The following is a 24,850-nucleotide window of genomic DNA, read 5'->3' as shown; positions in this document are numbered from 1 at the left end:
CCACATCTTCTTCGTCTTCTTCTTCGACAGCGAAACGCCCGCAGGACGAGGACGCCGAGCATCGAAGTCCGAGTCCACATCCCCGACAACCTGCCATTCATCGTAATGCCATGGTGCTTGCGGAAAGCGGTAATGCCAGTCTTAACTCTTACGTACGCCACGCTGTAACCTAGGTTTCTAACCTTGGTAGGCTTACATCTAGCGCAGTGAACCATCATCTACAGAAGCCGATGCTCCGTCTCGCCGACCTGGGAGTCCGGCATGATCGATAAGTTGAAAAAGTACTTCCAAAATACGAATTCGGTGCGAGAACTTATAATGATCCTGCAGTGATCAGTTGTGGGTGTTAGTTGCGACATTGCGGAGAGTCGTGATTATGTCAATCTCGCTTTACCTTTATTCATCGCCGTTAATTTGATCTTTGAATCGAAGCACCCCTACAAAGAAACTACATTCAAATGTGCCGGATCGTGTTTACGCACCGAATAAGTAAATTTCATTGTTTGATAGGACGAAAATACGTGCAAAGTTTGTCACAAATCTGAGAGTATATAATCTTGAAGACGACATTATTCGCTAGTGTCTCGAAATTGTGTTGACGACAGATTAATACGATTCACAAGAATTTGATGAATAGCAGTTTCATTGATTACCAAATAGATGGTGATTGTCTATGAAAATACGTCGTAATTGGCTAACAACTGACTCGTGAATACCTGTAGTTTGAAAACATTCCTAATAAATAAAAATATCTAGATGAAAATGAGTAATACGTTGGTTGGTAAAAAAAGCTCAATCAATGAGAGACGTTAATGATCAGTATTGGTATACTAAAACCGTATAGCTTTGATGTACCGCCGGTACAAAAGTGATTCTTCTATTTTTATGTTATTATTGACCATAGATCGTAGATCCTTTTATTCATCACGCATCCGAAGACAGTTTGTTGAATGTTTGACGACATAGAAGCAGCTTCGTCTCGTTTTCGATGCAGGTTCAACTGTCGTAGTTACTGCTATAACAAATCGTCCCAAAAATACTCTGAAAAGTGAGTAGCATCTTCTTCCACTGATATACGAATATACTGTACGTGCAGTAAACTCATCAATTACGAATTTATTCATTGAATTCTGTTAATTACATTTTGTTGTTACTGATCTTTTCTTCACAATCGAGAAACTAAAACAAATCATACGTATATGTTACCCTCGGGGATTAATTAGCTTTAGCTTTAGTCAACCCTGACTATGATTTGAATTTCGAAGAGTATAAATGACTCGACAATACCAATGTGAAATGGAGAACAATAAATCCCAACGACTTTACAAGTTTACATAATATATGCACAGGTGGCTTATACTTAAGCGAAAGGATCGGGGCCCTCATCTATAACCCAGGCAAGGAAGCGGGGCCGAAACAAAAAGTGTAAAACCTACAAGTTTGTTGAATCAATGCTCGGAATCACCATAAAATAGTAATAACAAGCTGCCTAACATCCCAGAGACGCAAGGGCTCAGATATACATAGAAGCGAGCTGCACCTTCCGTCTGTACCGAGCCACGTGACGGATCACATAATACGTATCAGAATCACGTCGCGATCTCCGATTTAACACAGAGAATGTGCCAGTAGGAATTAATGAATAATATTTTACAAAATGAATTGGTAATACACGTGATTTCGTTACATCAATTTTTTTCCGCCGATTCAACCAAATTTCCAAGACCATATCGTCTACCCGGGTATTCGTAATTCTTTGTATGAAAGGGTCGGCGCATTTATGGAACTGAAAGTCTTCAAGGATTTTGAAAATTTCGAAATTGGAAAAGGCATAATAAATCGCGCTGCGACATAAGCCTATCTGTTCCTCCGAGGCATTGTCATCCTCTTACGAGGGTTTCAATGGATCGGAGAAACTGGCTCAAGTCCCTCGGTTCCTTGGGGTGAGTTGGGGCCGTAAGGTTGGTAGAAATGCGGTTTGGGATATAGGAACCAATTTGTATGCTGATAGCTATCTCCGAGGAATAATTTATAAACGACATTAAAGCGCGCTCTTTCAGGCTGCCCCGGCACGCTAGACGGTACCGCCAATCCGTTCATCCCCCTTTTATAGAGTTTGGCGTCGTTCATGCAGCCGCAAAGAGCGAAAGCCGCAGTTAATGGTTAGCTCGCTATGCTTTTCACCGCTGCGGAGTTGGTCTAGATTTAAACTTAGCACTGGCGGTATAGCCGATCGGGGGTTGCTCGTTTCGCCGGGTGATCTATAGATCGCCTGCTAGATAAACCCTCGTATCAACCGCATAAGTAGTCGTTTTTCTAAGAACCTGGATTTTCTGATCGGGTCAGGATCGTTGCTCGAGCCTCACTCCTCGTCAATCGAAGTAGATATTCGACAAAAAGGACGAACTACAAGATTTTGCGTGCATACGGCTATCCAGAGACGTGCCCGAATTAATTTGCCGCAACGACGGGGCGTTCTTATAGCTTTTTCATTTCGCGTCGCACTTGTGGGCCTCAAAAGAACACAGCGGTGGCATAGAATTTATCGAGAATAGTTAGTGGGTTTGATTGACATTCGCTTCTTCCATGTCGAAATCCTTTATAACTTCGATAACTTTCTTGACATTTATTTAAATGCTGTTTAGAATGTTAAATATCGAGAACTGCGTTCGAATGAAAACCTGAGATTTTTAATCCACTGATCGATATTCACGCTTTGACTCCTACAATCGATTAATCGTGAAAATCTTGCACCTGCAGAACCCATACTTTAAAGATTTTATTCTGGCAGCATAAGTTCAAAGAGCAGCACGGATACTTCTTACTTTGCAATTTTGTTGCATTGATGTAAAAAAAATTCAGTATTTCAGAATTCTAAGCTTGGCACAAAATTTTCAATATGGATGTCAACGGGTTTTTCTTAGCTCATCTGACTAACTTCAGGAACGACACAGCTCAGCCGCATGAAATCGTTGAAATCCTCAAAACAAAACGCCAAACAGCACAATAATGGCTTTTGCATGAGCATATTTGCAAGAAAAAAAAACTTTTGGCTGTGATAAAATATGTTTCTTAAGAATTTATGCTTCTTTAAATTGGAATAAAATAAAGAAATTGAAAAGAGATTATCAACAAACTATTAAAATAATCTAACGAAAGACCTGTTTTTGCAATTCAATCAAGCGTAATTGCCGTAAAAACACGCTAGCTGTTAATTATAAATTAATTCTTTGAAATATCTCTTGTGTACAACTTTTCGTCACAAACTTGTGTGATTATTGAAAATAATAGCGTGACAACTTGTCGATGTTCATTAACATTGGTTTATTAACGTGGGAAAACCTAGATTCTTTCAGTCGTTTTAATTTTGCCCGAGTACAGATTTTTCTGAAGCGGATACGACGGACTTGCAAGGAAAAATTGTTTGAAAAAATAATGATATATATATATATATATATATATATATATATATATATATATATATATATATATATATATATGTAGGTACTAATCTTGGTCTACTCAATTCGTTGAATTGTCAAATTTGTTTTACTTCCGGTCCTTATAATCGCAGCGAGAATGAATGAGGATATTATATTCTCTGTCGGAGCTGGGGGGAAGTACTGAGAGTCGTTAATTGCTTCCGCCATAACGCGTCATTACGCGGCAATCTACCGTCGTAAAAGACCGTAATTTTTTACAAAAAGAAAAAAAAAAGAATGAATGAAAATTGATTTTTTTACTTTTGAATCTGTTTGAGATTCTACGACAGTTATACTTTTCTTAAAAACAAGAATATCCTGATTCTTTTTCCGTACTCTAATCCACATAGAGATTTATACCTGGTTTTCTGAGAAAAAGAATGCACGACTATCATCGAAATGTATAATTCACATTTCAACTTGCGAGATCTCATACGTGACGAGAAGCCACGTATAATATTATGTTATACCTAATCTGTGGAATCTCGAGTTTGTCACTGCAGGCTGCGAATAGAGGCGCGTGTTTGATACATTTTTCGACCGTTCAATTCGAACACACATACTGGTCGCAGAATGTATAAGTATTAATACGTAAAATAGATATAATCAACAGAAGCGTATAAAATCTCTGACTCGCGTTTATCTTATACTTGGTCGGCGAAACTTCACACGAAGCCGTCAATTTACGAGGAGATATATCCACGCTACACGTATCATGTACACAAATCGTAATCGGCGATAAATATCCATCGAAATCCCCTCAGCAAGATGAATACATTTTTCTCAGCGTCAACGATCTCGTAACGATCGGTCATGTGATTCTATAATCATAGCAGGACTCGAATATTCAATATTAATTGAACATAAATTTGTACAGACCATCAAACGCACCTGACGTCAGTGGAACCGGTTTCATCACGGACTTTTCCTACAACGAAATATTTGAAGAAATTTGTAAAAGGTAAATCGTTGGTCTTTTAAGCAGACTTTAAGTTTAAGTTGTGTTTACTTTTCTGATTCCACCGTAATTCCTTTGTCTTCGCTTATTTATCTCCCTTTCAATTTTACAGTTAAAAAAAACAGCGTCGCATATTTTCACCTCATAGAATCGATTAGCCAAAGCACTTACCTCAACATCGCCTTCAACTGCTGCACCAATACCGCACTTCAAATTTGCCAGAAAAGCTCATTTCACACATCTAACCGGACAATTTCAAGACGCAACAAACGCGACTGGATCCCCTTAAGAGACTTTGTGAAAATCATTTACACGAGCGCCAGCCATCACAATCAGAGAATTCACAAGTGAACGTGTAGTATGTTTACGAAAAAGAAGTCAAAGGAACGCCACGAGAATTTTGAGCATTATTAGATATAATGCGGTGTAGAATCTAGATCGAGTTGCAAGTGGCGCTTTGTCTATTATACGCATGAAGGCGTTCTTCGCTTTAATTCTATTTCACATGTGTGTATCGATGTGCGGAACGGATCGTCGAGCTTCTACCCCGACTTTGTTGTCGTTTACATGACATAATCTGCATGGCCTGACCGACCGCCAAGTGTCGTTACAGTCCGACCGTCGCGGCTGATTTGGATCTAGCCGGTGTCTCGCAGCGATCGTGAGCTCGCCGGATTTAACTCGCTTGAGAGTCTGCGCACTGCGTGCAGCACTCGCATCGCGCAGCGCTGACAATGAGTCGGATTGTGACGGCATAAAACGTACACTTTGCAGATACGGAGGAGGCGAATTGAAAGGTACATCACATGTACGGATTGATGAATGAAGAAGAGTCAGCGTTATTTTTAAATTAATATATAATTTTACTCATGTGAGGTTTGGAGTTTCGGCTGGGTCAAAGGGTTTTCGATATACAATAGAAGCCATAGGAATACGAATCGGGGTTATCACGGCCACGCAGGACCGAGTTATTATTGCTTTATTTGAGGGTCGTGTTTGAATATCAGGGCCGTGGCTCAGGAAGAAAGTAGCTTGTTGAGCAAATTTGCAAAAATTTTACAATAAAGGAAACTGTTTACAGAGGCTTCGTCCCATCCCCACAGACGGGTGGAGGACACGACCCCGAGTATCGCCCTTGAATATAATAGTTAACAATTTCTTATTTTCTTATTTCTTTTTGTGCATTTTACATAACGTGTCGAACAAACAAACGTCGATTCGTCCCTTGCGCATTTTTAATCAGAAGCACGGTTCTGCCAGAACGTCAAGTTTTCTTCCATCTTCGTATAACGCATCTAGGTATATAACATGTTACGATTCATCGACTTTTAAAAGCCGACTAAAAACTTTAACTCGAGCGCAAGAGCGGAGATTCTGCGTTGTCATCGATGCGTGGTTGGAATGAGTTCTGACCTTAGGAAAGAAAAATAAAACGGGATACAGAACCGTGACTGATCTCGTTAGGATTGCGATTTTGTTGAAAATGTTGCTAACATTTTTACCGTTCACTAATTACAGTACAGTGCGTAATAAATTTAATTGAGATAGCGAAGCGCGGTAGAAAACATGGCCGTAATTAAGCTTGAGGTTCAACCCGGTAGTTTGAGACTGGCTTGCGAGGAACAGAAATTTATTAAATTTTGCATCGAATTTTCAGTAAATCTAAACCTTGATTTTATGTTTTCATTTTCCGTTCCTGTACGGTTAAAATAAATACAAACAAGGGGATATAATCGATTGAAAAGTATAGTTTTCTGCGGTGCTGCTACGTAACCTTATACAATTCCTACTAATTGATCGCGTTTTCCCAATTTTTCTCCTGTATAATATCATTTCTCTGTTACTCTCGAATTTATTATACACTTTAATATCTATGTATAATATTCTTTAAAATTTAATCGTAATTTAGTTTAATAATTCCCTCGGTTCATACAAACGATATAATATGAGACTTTTTTTTCTGTCTGTTATACGTTCTGTTTTTCATGATTGTGGTGCTTGTTAAAAATTCATCTTTTTTTTCTTGTTTCTATTTCGTTTTCTACAATAAGAAGACTCTCACGCACGGATTGATTCTGATTTACCAACACGTCCTATTTATGTATTTATAATCAATAATCGTTATCTACAATTTCTAAAATTTATACAGGCTGCATTAAAGATATATATAGATATATATATATATCTATAGGTTGACAGAGAGAAACAGAAAGAGTGAGAAAAAAACGAGATAAGAACAGAGTTAGCAAGCAAGAGATCGAAAATAATAGAAAAAGGCGGGAAGAAACGGAGCCGTGATGAGAAACATTAATAATAATAACAACAACAATAATAATAATAATAATAATAATACACAACAATAATAATAACAACAACAACTGCAACACATCATGTACCGAATGAGCCAGTTTTAATAGTCAAATACCGCAAGTTTGATAAGCGAGAATATTATTTTGGTCTGTGAGCCAAACCCTAGTTTTCGATTGGTCGGTGGATTTTTGCAAATTTTGAGAACTTCAGATCAAGAAAAAATCCAATAATTTCGAGGTAAGATCAATTCGATATTGTTTCGAGAATTGAAAATCTTGGCAATGTGAATTTAATTAATTCGTGCCAATTTTCTTTTATTGGATATGTACGGAAAAGCTCTAACATGCACACAATAATTGTTTAACCTAATTAAATCATGATGTTTTTAAAACAATGAACTTATACGTCCTGGATAAAATATAAATCACCTAATTCACGGCTCATTGTTTCTTAAGTAACGGTATAATATGAAGGAATATGTGGATTCAAAATTTTGGTATATCATAAAGGAATATATAAATTGAGAATTACCCAAAATAGCGAACTTGAACTTGGCGATTGCGAAGGAGTCGAAATTTAAAAAAAAAATGGTCGTAACCACAAGTTTGAGGGAGGTTTTATCTGTTTCTCGGGTATGATTTTCATGATTTAATTATAACCGTATCACAAGGCAATGGTAATTTCGATAAATACCTAATCGATAACTTATAATATTCTTTTTTGCTTTTTTTTTTAATTCCACTTTGCATTTTTCGTTAGTTTTCTGTTCCTCTCTTTCCTCTCGATTTTACGTATTGTATGTATAATAATTATCTGCACGCGATCTGTGAGTCGTATAGAACTTGTTTCTGAATTTTCTGACTGAGCTGTGTGAAACTTTACAAAATAGAATATACATATATATGGATATACATATATATATATACTTTTCCGTTGACTCGGATTACGTAATATTCCATCTAGATTAAGGTATTTGTGAATGTGTGTGTGTGTATGTGTGTGTCGTGTGTGTGTGTATGCACACACACACTTGCATACAGCATGTATGAATAATGTTGTTATGAAAAACGTAACACTACTACTTTTGTCTCGATGCGTAAAAATCATTATGTCGATGGGGCAGCGTGCGTAGTACATGCGTTGCTTATTATCACTATTATCATGATTATTATTCTTATCATATGATTCTAATTAATATAATATTTATATACTATAATAATTAATAATATAGAGGATAATGCGCGCGCACGTGTAAGTATGTGTGTGTGCGTGTGTACGTGTATGTGTATATGTGTGCTCGCGCATAATATGTAATATAATATCATACATATATAAGATAATATATACACGCATGTATATATATATATATATATAATATAATATCACTAGGGTACATATTTACAGGGTTGGGAATAATATCTAGAGGTGCTTTATATTGCGTTATCATTATTATTATTATTGTTTTTCTTTCTCTACTTCTTCTTATTCTTATTATTAATAATATTACTATTATTATATATTCTTAATACGTAATATCTGCAGGTAGTAATTAAGTTTTTTTTGTATTTTGACCTTTTTTTTTTTTTCATTTATCTCCACGTCACTTCAATTAATTTACTTTAAAGTTGTTTTAATTTTCTTTTCTTTCCCTTGCATTCTCGAATTTTTATAATAATATATAACTGTAATTTACATCGTCGCTCGGCAACTTTCCTTACACGATCTAACGAACACCATATAATATGTATGTATTTATGAATATATATATATATATATATATATATATATATTTATATATATTTATATATATTTATATATAGTAACGAGAATTTGTTTGACATTCCTCCATTCTGTCGATTACAGTATCAATAATGCACAGACATTATATTTATATCCCCAATTTTTAATCTCTTTCTCGTTTTATTTTTATGTGTATCTGCATATTATAGATCGTTTCAAATTGCTCTCGGCCAAGTTCCTTAATCGTCTAATATTTGTGAAAATCATAATTGTGCTTATTCGTTCTCGTATTGTTTTTTTTGTTTTTTTAGTTTCTATCTGACTGATTTCACTTTGCCTTGTTTTTCATTCTGTTATATTATTTCCTTTCCTTTCATTAAAATCTCATCTATGATGGTTTCTTTATGTATATACATATATTTTATACATACTCAGGTCTGCGTGTATGTCATGTATGAAATATATACTTGTACGTTTAATATCGCAATGCATGAATATATTCTCAACGTTTTACATATTGTTAGTAGGTCTTTTCCGCTCCTCATCCTTGTTTTCTTCTCCTTCTTTAACATTATCATATGAATATTATCGTTATATACTATTAATATTTATTATTATTATTAATATTTTTTTTTTTTTATTAATTAAAGATGTATATTTACACACAGAGAGACACACCGTTGAGCCACTGTTCGTTTTGTTCGTCTTGTTTTTTTTCTGAAAATCCTCATTCAAAATTCGTCCAATAATTGTACATCCACATCGTAACCGTCCAGGTATTACATTACCTAGATAGCTACAACGATATCGGTACACCTCGAGACTCGCGCGTTTATCGCAAAAAAGAGTCATACCGATTTATCTGGATCACCAACACGCGAACAATGATGTATGTCATGTACCTGTATCTCGAACGCTGTGGTTGCAATTGAAATCGTTCATTCGGTACGTGACAGTTGTAAGAAAGAAAGAAAGAAAGAAAGAAAAAAAACAAAGTTCACTCAAAAAACCTCCACTTTCCCGCAGCCTTTGAAAAGCCCACGTTGTTGTTCTTCTTCTTCTTTCCCCGCGGTAAATAAATGTTAAACGAGGCAAGTCACACGGTTAGTCAAACATTTATACAACAGTTATACTATATAATGTACGAAAAGATTGCATTTCTTTATTTCCTTTTCCCCATTTTCACGTATTTCACTCTTTTCTTTCTGTTATATATTATAATCGTCAGGACTCTTCGCGATTCCGTATTATAAATTGCACTTTGTATCGTCGGGGGAGGGTTTCCTCCCACTTCCCTCCCTCCTCCTCCTCCTCCTCCTCCACCTCCCCCTCATCGACGACGTCCTCCACCGGTTACCCAAGCCCCTGAAGAGGCCCAACCGCGTTCGGCTACGACGGCGGTGAAGTGGAATCGGGTTCGAGTCCGCCACCCCCGTCGGCATCGTCCTCCTCCCGACTAAATTCGTCCAGATCCCCGTCCTCCGGATCCGGTAGCGTGCTGGTAACACGTATCTCTGTCTCCTGTCACGGACTCGCACCGCCCCCGGTTTCCGCCTCACCGATTCGACTTCCAGGTACGGGTCCGGGGCTCGTCGTTCTCCGTTTCCGTTGCAAACCGTTCACCATATTCTCTATCGACTTGAGCTCTCCCGTCGAGGATGGCGTCCCGGTCAGCGCGCCGCCGGAGGACGGCGATCCCGTCGGAGGACGCGGGGGTGGTGAACGAGGACTGAGGGTCCGACTCCCAGGCGTCACCATCTCGAAGGCCGAGCCATGCGAAGGCGTCGGGAGGCCGTAGGGGGAGAAACGGTGCCCCTTAAGCTGGTGGAGCGGACTTGCGAGGGGGTGGGGGTATTGCGCGAAGAGCGCCGGATGCTGGGAGGCCGCCAGGGCGAGTTGCGCGTTGATGAGCATCCCCGGCGTGACGCCGGGGTGCAGGCCCAACGGACTCGGGGGCAGCAGCGGCCCGGGGCCCGGGTAGAGCCCTGGGACCGATGGGTAGAGGCAGGGGAGGAGTGAGGTGTGGGGCGGTAGGCCCACCGAGATCTCGGGCCTTGGGCCCTCCGAACTCGCCGTCGCCGTTCCGCCGTTCTCCGAGCCAGAGGAGTCGCTCGCCTCGCCTCGATCGCTCGCCCGGTCGTTCCGCTCCCGTGAATGCTCCCGTTCTCGGTGATGGTGCGCGGGGTGCGGCGTGTCTGGGCCCACTACGTCGAGCAGTTTGTCGTCGTCGTCCAGGTCCGTCGCTGACGTAGAAAAGCGACGCTTCTTCGGTGCCGGGTCGCCGCCTGAGAGTCGGGAACCACCGCCTGACACGGTCAACAGCGCCTGTCTTCTGCAACAACGACTCAGAGTTAGCAATCGCGAAATTACAGAGCAGTAGATTTTCTCGTTGGATGAAAAAATTTCGGATTTACAGAATGCGTGTGAAGTTATAGAGTGTTTCGAAGTAATTATTGTAGTTGCACATTTTTTAGTTCAAAAATTCTAAGCGATTGAATCCCCAAATTAAGATGTAGGTACGCAGATATATAGGGTGTCCCATTTTAATCTTATACCTGATTTATCCCGGAAAATACGACTCCGATCGAGTATTGAGTATAATGACACGCTTAGGGTTCAAAGGGGGATGTTGAGAAAACATATTTGTTTTGGTCCGATAAGAAATGGTGGTGTTAAGATTGCCAACATGTTTTTTTTTTAATGGAACCATAACTTTTTTCACCAAAAAATTTGTCAAATCAAGACGAACAACTTTGTGAGAAAATCGGAAATGAATTTAAAGCTATCGGTCAGAGTGAGCAGCCAAATATGCTAACCTTGATCACAAAATAGGGTAGTAAAGCTTGCTGATCCTAAATTCTCGATAAAGTTTACGGAAAATTGATGTTCTTATTTCACAAAACATGCTTTAAAATTTGATGAAATCGATTACGCAGAAGTCAGTTGAAAAGGTTACACAAAATCTGTAATCAATCTTACGTCTATAACATACGACAAGAGAATAACATCTCGCATCAAGTTCCTTCGCAAATAGTTTATTCGAGATTCGTGTCGAGTTCTTCCGATTTGGAATTTTACAGTTATTAGTCTTCACGTATCTTGAAATTGGACAAACAAATCTGATACAGAAATCACGGAAAATTACCTGAAGCTGAAAATTTGAAAAAATTGACCGTGCATATTTGAAACGAAGTATACGACAGTTGTTGACGAAACGTCTAATAAAATTGACAGATAAAAAAATCGAGCCTATAAGGAGAAAAAGAAAATCATAGATGTTATGAAAAATGTAACATAATTTCGAGTCATTGTTCATTTCTTCCAAAGTCTGTGACCGTCGTAAGATTAAATTATTCTTTCGAATCGCTAAAATTTCACGAGCAATAACAAATCCGATATATTGGACCAACAACCCACAATTCACGTGGATATAATTACGTCGTTTAATAAATGACATATTATACAGATAGCCGAAGAGCGATTTGTACGCAGATAAAAAATTCGATTCACGGTAATTCGTTTGCATTATGGAAATAATTGTACCCCAGGGAGAGCGGCGAATCCAATGAACATGGCTCAAGACGCATGAAAAAGCTGATCCGATAATGCGTTCGAAACGTATTCAAGATACGTGTGTGCAGGCGTTTCACTGCTGTGATTAATATTATTATTATTAATATTATTATTATTATTATTATTATCAACAGCAAGGCAATAAATGAGTCGTAATTCAGAGATTTATCCAGGACAGAAGTTATTGCTTATGACAGACGTGGGATATAATTAATTATCTTAATTACACCGCTGGCGCGGTTCGCATGCACGAGTGCGCCAGTACTTAACCCAAGTTAGTAACCCATTCCTCGGCCCACGTCTGCACCTGGGTCTTGGATACCCCGGTGTAACAAGCCAACCATCTTCCATAGTCCTTACCGTCGACGTCTAGAATCGCTTTTGGGTAATTTTGCGAAATTTAGCTAAGAAAAACTCACCGAATTAACATTTTATAGTAGACTGTTTGCTCTATATGTATAGTAAACTTTTTTTACTTGCATTTTTACTGTTACCAAGTAGTAAACTAAATAAACAGATTTAATTTTGCAATAACAAGAAAATCAAGTGTTAACAACTATGAAATTACATCAAATAGTCAATTGTACGACATTTTTTTGTCATTCAAGCTAAATTTAAACCATTATTCTGATGCAACCAAATAAAATTTCTATTCAATGGATTATTGTTACGCTAAATAATCATTTACACAACATTATCTTAAAATTTTGGCAATATTTACTCATTTTTTTTTTTTAACGCTATTCGTTTTGTACCCATTAAAAACTTTCTTTACTCAGCAACGTGAACATAAAAATTTTCCTAGTATTTTAACTCGAAAACAGTGAAACGGAATTATGTAACGCGATATATCGTACAGAAGATGGCGAAAAATTTTACTAGGTTGGTCATGCGGTATTTCGGTATGAATACTTAAAGGACCGCCACAGAACAGAAGGCGAGAAAAACACGGAGTTTTTCTTCCCTTCCCGTATCGTTATAGGGACGCACCCTTTAATAACGAGAATATTTCGCACCTCTGACCTCTTATAAATTACAACGGCTGTGGTTCAAAGAAAATTACTACGGCAGACTCTTTCCCGTGTGGATGAGCCCTGACTATTCTCGCTTTGTTCATCCCGAGGACAGTGAGGGGTCGAAAGAGACAGAGATAGGGAAAGAATTTCAAATAGAGTGAGACAGAGAGAGAAACTTAAACAGTAGTTAAGGGAGAAAAAATACGAAAATCGGATCGAAATCTTATTCTTGGTATACGATTAGGGTAGTTTTTCCACACGTACTTTATGAAAACGTAGAGAAATCTGTTTAATAAAAATACTATTTAGAAAAAATAGAAGACTAGGAAGTCATTGGAAAACAATGGCAGTTACTACTCGCTATACTAGAAATCAACGGAAATCTCAATTAAAGACAGAAATAACACGAAATCAATGTCAATGAAACGAAATCGTTAATTGGATTTCCAAGTGAATCTCCCCCCCCCCCTCCCCTCCCCGTCGGTTTAAAACGAAGCGCAAAAAATGAGCGGCAGACAAAGCAGCACACGTAGGGTTGGACTAGGTCATGCATGTAGGGTTGAGTCGAGTCACTCGGGGGTAGGTGAGCTCTCGTCCGATAACTCAGCGATGTAAGCTGGATGTAAGTCCCAGGCAGAGGCAGCAATGCATCGGCACACAGTACGAGGCTTAGGAGTCCGGTAATTCCCCGTAATGCGATCAGCGCGGCGCACACAGAGAGATGACAGCAATGCCATGCCGTGCCGCCGAGGAGAGTGGCGTCGACGATCGCTCGGCGTCGTTTCTTCGCACACACTCTTCGTCCATAGATCAATAGTGCATTGAGTAAGGTTCTCGAGTACATGAACCTAGTCCGCATGTCGACACGTCGATAAATAGGTCTTACATTTTTTTCAACAGCTTTAAAATCCAGTCATACTATCCAGTTGTGAAGACATTCGGTATTTTTTTTTTTTCTTTTTTTTTCTCTTACATACCGTTTGGGAGCGGAGTTGGAATTCCGAATTTGAAAAGGTTCCGAAAGCGTCAAATTCCGTATTTTTTTTGGTGGTGAAACTTAATATATAGAAATCAAACTTTGGCGAAACATCAAAGTTTCGAATGATCGGAAACCCGATGCTCAAAGTTCTGAAAGTGTGGAAGTGAGAAAATTGAAAAATCTAAAACATGTAATTCTGAGTGATCAGAAATTTAAGTACTGTGAATTTCTGACTTGGTGATTAATTTGACCACTTTGATCTTTCTGTGTTTTGGATTTTCGATATTCTTACGTTCGGAATCCTGGTCATTCGGATTTCCGTTTTTTCTGATTCTTTATACCCACTCTGTCGTGACTTTTATTTCTCGGAATATTGCTCTATCGGAACTTTACCTTTCGGAACTTTGCCCTATCGTAACTTGAATTTTCAGAATCTTGCATTTCGGAACTTTGAGCCGTAGGGTTTCCGACCAATCGAAACTTAGTTCTTCGGTAAAAGTTTGATGTTTTTACCTCAAGTTTCGCCACCAAATATTTCGGAGTCAGGCACTTTGGGAACTTTTCAAATTCGGTACTTTAACCGCGCCCACCGTTTCTGAAATATCGTTCGTTTCTTTGCTACTCCGACCATGAACAAATCGCACAAAATAATTTCCAGTTACGTAAACGTGATCTTGAATGTTCGAAAAATATTTATTCCATCCAATCCTGCAACTTCGATTCACTTTATACTCAAAGTTTTTTACGTGTGCGTAAATTGCGGTACAACCATATTTTCAACGGGAATCTTTACGTAAAATTCGTAGAAAGTTTCGTAATCGTTAATTTTGAGTTTAACATAATGCGTTTGTTAAAAACGTACGTGATAAAAACGCAAAGTTCTATTTCTTGTCAAAATAGCGAAATTTCCGCGATCTAAATCACGTTACATTGAACGACACTAACAATCATAGCAAGCGTAAATCCAGTATTCACCTCGAGGCGAGTTGCACTGCGCAGTGGCCAGGAATGAAATATGATTGAATTTATGGCTTGAATCATAATAAACGTTGCTAATGCGGATGGAATATTAATTGAGCCGGTTGTTCGAGTCAATTTACATTCGTATGACAAGTTGCAGTGTTACTATAGTCTATACTACACGATCTGTACCATTGCGGTATTGAGATAAGACCATCAATAACAACGCAGGACCGCTTATATGCATCACACGCGACTGCAGTTGGAAAGTATTTATACCGGAGAGTTGACGAACCGTTTCAATTCTCCCCGTTCCCCGTCTAATTTGAGAAATTTTTTACGAAAATCAGCAAACTTTATTCCCAATTGAACTCAAAAAACTCGACGCAGCCCCTGTTTTATAATCGGCTCTTGATCCTCGACGACCCCAACGATCCCGGTTTTAGTCGTCGCTCGGTGAGCCAACGGAAACTGCGTCCGTGCGTTTTAGCCTCCTACGAAAGGCAAAGATCAAACCGTTCAAAGCGATACGAAGGGGTGAAACAGGGTGGGGGTGGGGGTGGGGATATCCACCCGCCTACCCTTGTCGCCGCTCCTTTGCGCCTCGCGAGAGGTGAACGCACACCGTCAAGCCTGGATTAGGTGGTGTCGCCGCGACGTTGTGCAGGGGTGACACAGGGTGCGAATTCACCGCCCTGATCTCTCCACTGCATTTTAAATTTCTACCCCCTCCGCCTTCCCTTCGTTCTGCAGAAGGGACGCCAAAGGGAATCTTTGTACATACGATACGCGTTTTATATATCGTATACGCGGTGTATAGACGAAGGCCGCGTAAATAGAAGCGAAGCTTTTAGCGCTGTGATGAGGTTAAAAAAAGCCGGGAATTTTTTTTCTGTTTTTGGAAAAATTTGATTTCCTTTCCGTGCTTTTTTCAATTTATAGTTTTCGGTTGGTTATTCTTCAAAATACAGTCATCGATGTAATAGAATTGTTAATAATGTTTAACCCTACCATTCATGACTATTTTTTTTTACCTTCAAACGCATGACTGGGGTCCAAGCAGATAAAGAGACTTTCTCATTTATGGTTTTCTTCGTTTATTTCGTAAGGAAGAGAATGGTGTACTAGAAATCTGATTTCATATACATTGAGTCAATGAAAAACCCATCCAAAGACTGAAAACCGCGTAGCGATAGCAGTGCTGAGCGTAATACAAAGTTCGCGTGGGGTGCGTCGGGACGACCCGAATCAGGGTCAATTGAGAGAAGCGATAAAAATCGAATTTCGGAAATAGAGAATTAACGATGCATATTTTCCTACTAAAATTATACACTCGATTCGATTTCACAGGCTAACGATGAGTGAAAAAGAAACTGATGTCAGTTTTGCGAACATTGTTTCGATTTTCGATGTACAATAAATTCAATTTCAATTGTAATAACTAAACATTGTCATAATTAAGCATAAATCAGTACGAAACTTTTTCAACATCACAATACGACTGAAATAATGACTTCCATGTACGCGCATATACATATGCTGCGACAAGAAGAGGAGCTACATCGCGAAAAAGTTTGCGCGACAAAGGGATAGCCCCTATAACCCTTTGTGAAACGACGGTCCGGATGCCGGAGAAAGAAGCGAAGGGAAGTGGGAAAAAGATAAGAAAAAAAAAAAAAAAAAAAAAAAAAAAAAAAAATTTCAATAGTAAAAAAAGGAAGATATAATGTAGAGAAAAAAGAGTTCACACACGTCAAGTGGCTCATATATGGGATGAAACCCCCCTGGCGAGTACCGTGAAACCCGCGTACATGAGGTAACTATAGATGCGAACGAGAGCTCCGCCCCTCAGCATCACTATGCTAATCCGATGATTGGCTCCAGGTCTGTTTAATCTCTCTTTCCCCGAGCCACCCTCAACCACCGTTAAGCGAAACCATGAGCCAAAACTAACCCTTATTCTAATTAGTCAACCATGCTTTATCCTACACTTTCGACCTTGCGATGACTCGATCTGCATATTCGCTCGATTAGACCTTTCTCGATGGAACATCGCATGCCTCTCTCTCTCTCTCTTTTACTATCGCATTCTTTATGGACTGTGAGTTGGAAGTCGATGGAAAATGGACGTGCCGCTGTTCAAGTTGGAGTGAGAATTCACTTAAACAAGGTTTTTCCAAATGGAGATAGGTATTTCTACATTATTTTAAACCACCTTCGTAAAGGCGTCCGCGCGCGATAAAGAATTGATGTAATAAGTGTAGCATAATGGTCCGAGAGCCGGGATGGCTCGGGGGTTTTACCGGGTATCAGAATAGGTAGATATAACGCGGTGGGAACCTATGAATACTAAGGTAACGTCATCAAAATCCACTTGAATCTTCACCCCGAGCTGAATGAAAACGAAATGGCTTTGAACGCGGCGCTCGGTGGCTCCGGCGTTAACAATACCCTGGGGGTGGTCTTCCCGCGCATAAGCTCATAAACTTTCAATATTGAATACAAATGGATATCTCTGTCTACTTTCGAGGGGTGCAAATGAGCCGAGCTTTACCGTCGACCTCGCCACCCTCCTATCCGGAATGGGGCTGGTCCCCCGTTAAGGTTAGGCTTATGGTTACTACACTGATACTGTCGAGGGACAAAAAGGTTTCTACTAAAAATAAATTAGCACGTCTTTCAAAATTTCGCCTCGATACTTGGACGCTTTATTTATCCTTCTACTTTACGTGGCTGCAGGATTTGTGAATTAAGTTCCATAACTTGTTCCACGACAGTGTTGTGCGTATAGAAGAATCTCCTATGGCTTAAGGTACTTAAAGGTACCTCAACACTATTTGTGGACGTATTCATTACGCGTAATCTGAGGTTACTTAAACACCAATTTTTAAACACTCAAGTGTAACGAGTATCAAAAAGTTGTGCCTAAAACGTGATCGAAGTTGGTGTTCATTCGTGAATCGAGTAATTGAAGGGATTAAAATTCAAATTAATGAATGCAGAATTATGCAAAGTTAGACACGAATGATTCATATCTATTCTATTATTGCAGGTTAAAATTTGAGCGTTTATTTAATCGAAGGAAGAAACTTGATTTTCGAGACGCTCGGTGAAAATGAAAATTTTGAAAGCGATACTCACTTTTTCTCTCTCTTTCCGGCCCCCGTATCCCTGAAACCTTTTGCAAACGGGTTGTTGTCGATTTTCAACTGCGTGATCTGAAACAGAGAAAACACACTAATAAGATAAAAATTCGGAGACAAATTTACACCTTCGATTTATCATGGAACAATCAATTGTAAGCTTGACTATTTTTCAAACATACTGCTTTTGTCTGGACAATTTGCAATTCGCGATATTTAAGATAAGAATGAACTTGAGTATTACAAAATCCGTCATTTGCTACCGAAATATATAATATTATACTTCCAGGTAGCAGCTGTACGCTTCACTCTGAAAAATATATGTTATTTTATCTATGCATTCTGCAGATAAGGTATGACAGCGACCCATTGGAAATAAAGCAGACTTCGACGAACGACATTGTACGTATAATAACAAGACAAACAAGGTAAGGCGATTATTGCATTGCTTCTGCCCGGGTGCTGAACCGGAAGTCTGCATTTACTTTGCTTATTCAGCGCCGTTTCAATATAGACTGACCGTGAATCATTCGAGAAAATGAACTCGGATCCATTCTATTCAACGGCATCGTTTACGTTACTTTCCTTACGATACGAATCACTTTGGTTTCACATCTTTTTTAAACTTTTTTAAATTTTATTTGAACTAGGTACAGAAAGTTATGCCGACTTGTTTGATTATGAGAAAAAATCACAGATTAATTTTCATTCACCAGTCGTGAATTTTTTTTTCTTTGACATCTGCATGATGAAACTAATAACGATCATACTTTTTGAAAAAAGAAACTTTTGATCCGTGATTAATTAATTCAAGCTATTTATTCACTGCAAAGAAGTGCAGGTTCTGGTCGAAAAAAAAAACGCCATGCCGATGACGGATACTAACCACACATCTCAACAATTCGCGTGTGTATAAAATTGCTACGTGGATGTGTATCGAGTCGATTTATCTCTCGCAGATGAAATGGTTTCTTGGAACAGTAGATATTACAGTAGGCTATACAGATATTGACGCGTGAAGAGTCAAAGCTTTCTTTGGTAACACGACGACGAGTTTTACCGAGAAAAAGTTGATGCTTCAAAGAGTTTCGGATATACTTGACATACTTTCAACGTGATTGATTCCGTCTTGCCGATGCTTTAGGGAATTTTCTCGTACAATGTGGATATACCTACGTATTAAGGGCAGATAGTAAAGAGATTGAGAATTGGCGATTAGATGCAAAGTTTCCGTTTTCAAAGAGGCGGAGAATAGGTTGAAAAAAGAACGAGACCTTGAATTAAGTGTCTTTAAAAAGAACAAACAAGACCGCTTCCTGTCCAATAATTGCATGCACTCTATGGTATGGGTTTACACGTTTTACGATATCCGCCCCTCTTCCCATGATGGGCATCGGCCAATTGTGCGTCCAGCCGATAAGCTTAATGGATTGCAGTGGCCGACGTAGGCATAGCTAGTGGTTGAGAGAGAGGCAGAGAATAGGTTTTTTTCTTCTTCTTCCATCCTCAATGCATGTACCTCTATGGCGCGTAAACCCGTGTATGTATAGGTATACCTATGCTTGTGTACACATGTACATAGTAAACGATTCCTAAAACGGGGGCTTAAAAGGTTTATAGGTTTCTACCAAAGTACAAAGGCAGAAAATCAAACACAGATGACGCGAGGGAATGTCATCCGACACGTGGGAAAGGACCGAGATGGATATGGACACATGGGATTGACGCTACGCGACCGGAAATGGAATTGTGAACGGTCAAGTTGTGTTATTTTGATTTCCTTACACGATAAAGCGCACGTCGAGAAGTGCAAAATTTTATTTTGCATAAACCAACCTTTTCGTTTTGGTATGCAGTTACGGCGATGAACTCGGTTTCGTTGAACACGTAACTTCTGAACGTCGTGTAGTGCAGTTTCTGGCGGTCGTTCGTTCTGACGAGGTGAAACCTTGGCTGATACTTGTGCATCGAGTTCAGTATGGTCTGTAACAAAAAATTACACCATACATTGGGACAGACTATTTTATTCAAATTACTTGTATCCAAGAGGTGGTTAACCACCCCTATAAAACCTGGTGTACCTTCTACAGACTGCAGCAAAGTTCTATTGATATTGCCTGAAATCGTAGATAACCTCGTCGTCATAGCTCTCACAAATCGAAAAAATCTTTATAAAAATAAACTTGCAAAAATGTGGAATTATTGAAATCTAGTGTAGAAAATAAAATTGATGAGAGGTTATAACCTCGAACGGTAGTAAAACTTTTACGAAGTGTAATCCAGAATTTTTTTTCAACGGCGAGTATAGTTTTACTCCACATAATTCCATGCGTGAAGACAATAAACGTGCAGAGTGTCCGCATTATAGCGTGCGAAGTGAAGGAGAAGAGGAAAAAGGAAAAATCTTTAGACCGTTTTCACACGCACTGGCTAGCACCGAACCTTTGAGAAGAGAGGGAAGCAAAGAAGAAAAATTATACGTACAACTATCACCGGAGCAAATAACAGAGCACAGGCGTTGCATGCAGTGCATGCGATACGCATTAGAGGAGCGGGAGATCCGTTGAATCGACGGGCACCCACCCCTAGCTTCATGGTTCAACCACACGGCGTGAATAAATCCACTGCCTAGGCAACGATCGGCCGCGATTATATCACCCATTATTTATTCACGGGGTAGATCGTTTGCTTCGCCCCGACGTGACGCTCCAACTTTCTCTGCGTATTGTACAAGTGCATGGTGCATGTAGAACGCGGGTGAATCAATCCGATACCTATTCATGGACCGGCGATCAGTGCGGAATCGATTTTTAGGGATTTCTCGCTGTATACTTTTGAAAAGTTTAAAAAACCTTTTTTTCGGTGCAGTCTGACCGTTTTTATACCCAGCAGAGGCACAAGAAATTTTTTTTTCTCAAATTGTCGGCATTTTCGTGAAAAAATAATTTTTTTCTCCTTCCGTGCTCTGGACTATTGAGACGTCTTTACTATTAGATAATTCCTTTGGATTTTGTGTTTCGGAACACTAGAAGAGTCAAAAACATTTCGACCAGAATACGCCTTTTTTCTGTAGTCTCCACTTTACCCCCCTGTAACTTTTCGTTTTTTTTTATGAATTTTTCTTGTATTCTTGAAACATCAATAAAGGTCGTGTAAAAAGATGGATATTAAAAATGTATTTTATTTCTTTTTTATCTCACATAGAAAAATGCCTAAAATTTAAACCTCTAGACCAGAATACCTCCTTAAGTGTACGTATAAGAATTTACCGAGTAGGCGTTCACTGTGAAAATTTTCAATTCAATGGAATGATTGGTTGTAAGATCAATCTTCAATGAACGGCCAAGCACAACCGTAGTAATTTGTCTATAAATTTTCAATTGTAAAATAGAGATATCTATGTTTTAAAATGCAAGAAAAAGTGAAAAAATACAGCTAAATAAAATGAGATCCGTAATTGAAAAAAAAAGATTTTCCACACCAAATATGGTGTGATCGTATATAAATTGAAAAGTGAGCTCGGCTATCGAGCGGATCGCGTGGTGCGGATTATAAAAAGCGCGAGGACCAAAAGCATCAATGCTACAGGCGTCATTACGATCGCAATTAGTTTACGCCGGGGCTTAATTGACGTTGTACCGTATTACGTCGGGACGGCGGGTAAACAGGGGTAAACAGGGGCGAACAAGGGCGCGATGTGTTATTCAAATCGACGCCCAGCGATTCCTGCAAGTTCTGGCTGCTGCGCCAGCCGAACCCTGCGGAAACGTACGTACCGAACTCGAACGAGCACGGCCACGCGAGATTTATTGCGAACACGGATTGGACCGCCTTTGTAACGACACCAGTTCGCGTGCGGACGCACGCACGGAGAAAAAGGAGAGGAGAGGAGAGGAGAGGAGAGAAGGACGATGGGACGGAGGCACGCAGGATGTGGGAATTGACGCTGCCCGCAAATCGAAGACATAAAATCTCTAAACGATTACTGCGGAGGTGGTTTGGATGGAATAAGGCGATTTCCGCTTCGGAACGGCGGCGCCCGATTCTTCGAGAAGAAACGCTTAGCCGCGAATGCCGGACGATCTTCGCCTCCGGGATTCCCCCGTCCCTATGCAGATGCCGTTCTTCTACCGCGCCGCTTTGTGCGATTCCAGCTCCCGCTGCTGCATCGGCTAACAAGATTGTCCCCGACATTCTCGAGGAGCTGCAGGAATCGAAACCGCGATGCTCTCCGGCATTGCGATAAATAAATTGCCGCAGTGCTTCGGACGGTTTTTTCATTCTTCCTTTGTTTTTTGTTTTTTTTTTTTTGGTTTTTTTTAATTGCGTTTTTTTTTAAGGTTTTGAATCGTACTTTTCGATGTACGCAACGATTCGTCGTCGGCTAATGTGCATGCTAAAGTATCACTAAGGTGATTAGTGTGCTAGGCTTGTGGCAAGTGATCGATCTTCAAGTATTGCATAATTAAAGAGATGCATTCTACGTTTTAATTGATTTTCAACTATTCCCCTGTAATTAAAAATAACCGACGGACTCGGTTTATCAATAATCGTTTTATTTCTTGGTTTGACTAAAACCTTAATAATGATACAAGATAAATACTCGAATGGCATTTCGGTAAATTGATGATTGATCACTCAAAATAAGTCAAAGCTAATTATTGAATTCGATTTAATTGCTTGCGGTGTAAGTTACATTTCAGATTTAATTTCTTATTTCTTTTTCTTCATTTGGGATTCCACTAGTCCAACGTCATCTCCATATTATAACCTAATTATTCTCAGGAATATCCGTCCCGAACGATTTCAGGTATGATGAGGGCACCTGCGCATACGGACGTCAATCATTAACTCTACCTCACATAAAACTGTGGTCAAAAAATTCTTCTCTTCTAAAGGACTCATTGCCAATAGCATTGAACGCGAAATGATCCTGCAACAAAATCCTTGGTATCCGTACACAAATCTTCAATTCTTTCGATGAAATACATCTTTCTCTCTCTCCCTCTCTCTCTCTCTCTCTCTCTCTCTATCTCTCTCTCTCTCTCTCTGTAACTTTCCTCTGAAAATACCTGATTATGGTAAAGACGCAATTCGTCCGTTGCACGGTATACGAACAGAGACAAGGGTCAATATTAGCTAGGCGAGCAATATGAAATCGTGAAGTCGAGGCCATTACGATTTACGATATTCAGCAAGAGCGCGGAGGGAAGGGGGAGGAAGGGGGAGGGGGGAGGCGTCGGCGAAATGTAAGGAGAAATAATTAGCGGTGCATATGCCCATAGAAATATATTATAGCCGGAAAGATTGTATTATCAGGTCGTTTGTCATTAGCCTATCAAAGTCGGCGAGCAGCTCCGAGTCTCCGCGATTTCTCGGTCGAATGAATAACTCGGCAGGGCCCGGGGATCGAAAACGGTATGTGCGAACACGGCCGGCAATTAGTATTTCTCAGGAACCAATATCTCGAGAAGCCTGCCAGCAGCATCGATTCCCCCGCTGCTAATGTATCGACGAATGGCCGCGCCAAAACAGCCGCGGCGTATTTAAATCGAGAAACTGGAGGAGAACCGAGTTTCCCGCAGAGTCTCACCCGCGCACCGAACTGCGGCGTCAATTGAGAACCGGAGATAAGCTCTCGGCCCTCCGAAGTGGGACGGAATGAGTCGCGTACAGAAGCCGCGGTGGCTAATGACTCTGTCCTCCGTAATCTTTAGGCGCTATCTGTCGCCTCGGCTACCTGAGGCCCACCCTGAGACGCTGCAAGGCCCAACCGAGACGAGGGAGGGCCCACCTACCACGATTCAGACGGAGCAGTGCCTCCGGAGTGCGGGAATATCGGCTCGTTTGAGACTCTGAAAAGTTGATAAAAATTTCAACGGCTTGACCGTGACTTCGGGGAGCCGAGATGAGGGAAGGATTAATTCGGGGCTTTGATAATAGCCGCATAATAGTCGTCGTCATAGACGAAGCGAGGAAGGAGGAATTGGAATTTTCTGATTTCTTGGATACGGTAATGCGAGGGAAACGGCCGCTGCGCTATTTTCACAAATTACCTGCCTGCAAGCATCTTGACACTGTTACCGTAAATTAGCCGCCTTTGAGTTACGCGAGACGGCTGTTTAAAGCATGTCTACGTAGGTCTTGAGAAATGAGGGCGTGGTATCGTATTCTCTCGAAAGTTTTCTTTCGTCATGTTTATAATGCTTTTACAAGATTTTAAAATTCTGAGACTGTTCAACACTCGAATTTACCGCGTATTATTATACGTACACCGTTTCGGCACTGACCGCACCTTCCATTTTCCGTACGACGGATGCGAAGTGGTTGTTTGCTAATTTTTGGGTCAAGATTGATCCTAGCTAACCGCAGAACTGATCTCCGACGTCAGCATTAGAGAATTTACCCTTTTTTGCTACAAAAAAAAAAAAAAAAAAAAAACTTCCGACTCATGATCGATTTCGGATCGTGATGGGTGATGTTTTTCTTCAGTATCATACGGTGCTAACAGAAGTCTGTTTGCTCAAGATTCATCGCTATAGGAAGCTATAGATATGAGTTTTGAGAAAATATGAGAAGTTGCGGAGTTGGCCCTGTCTGTTTATTCTACACTCTCAATACTCCATCCAGTAACTAATTACCTTGGAATAAAAAGTGTTTGCGTTTCAATGTCTCACCTGACTGACGAA

The 24,850-nt window shown here is 39.9% G+C and overlaps 1 protein-coding gene across 2 annotated transcripts in view; it reads right to left on the bottom strand.

Moving 5' to 3' along the window:
* Positions 1-9,701: 9,701 nt before the first annotated feature.
* LOC124407051 (optomotor-blind protein-like) overlaps positions 9,702-24,850 on the bottom strand; it is a 78,557-nt gene continuing 63,408 nt past the window's right edge. For both annotated transcript variants that reach the window (XM_046882854.1, XM_046882855.1), the window contains 3 exons: positions 19,998-20,144; positions 18,160-18,236; positions 9,702-10,822 (listed from right to left, as the gene is read on the bottom strand). In XM_046882854.1, the coding sequence (XP_046738810.1) occupies positions 10,015-10,822; positions 18,160-18,236; positions 19,998-20,144 (1,032 nt within the window). In that variant the 3' untranslated portion in view covers positions 9,702-10,014. The remainder of the gene's footprint in view (positions 10,823-18,159; positions 18,237-19,997; positions 20,145-24,850) is intronic.

This window comes from Diprion similis, chromosome 6 (assembly GCF_021155765.1).
Source record: "Diprion similis isolate iyDipSimi1 chromosome 6, iyDipSimi1.1, whole genome shotgun sequence".
Classification (NCBI taxonomy): Eukaryota; Metazoa; Arthropoda; class Insecta; order Hymenoptera; family Diprionidae; genus Diprion; species Diprion similis.
This window is presented reverse-complemented; position numbering and strand designations above follow the sequence as displayed.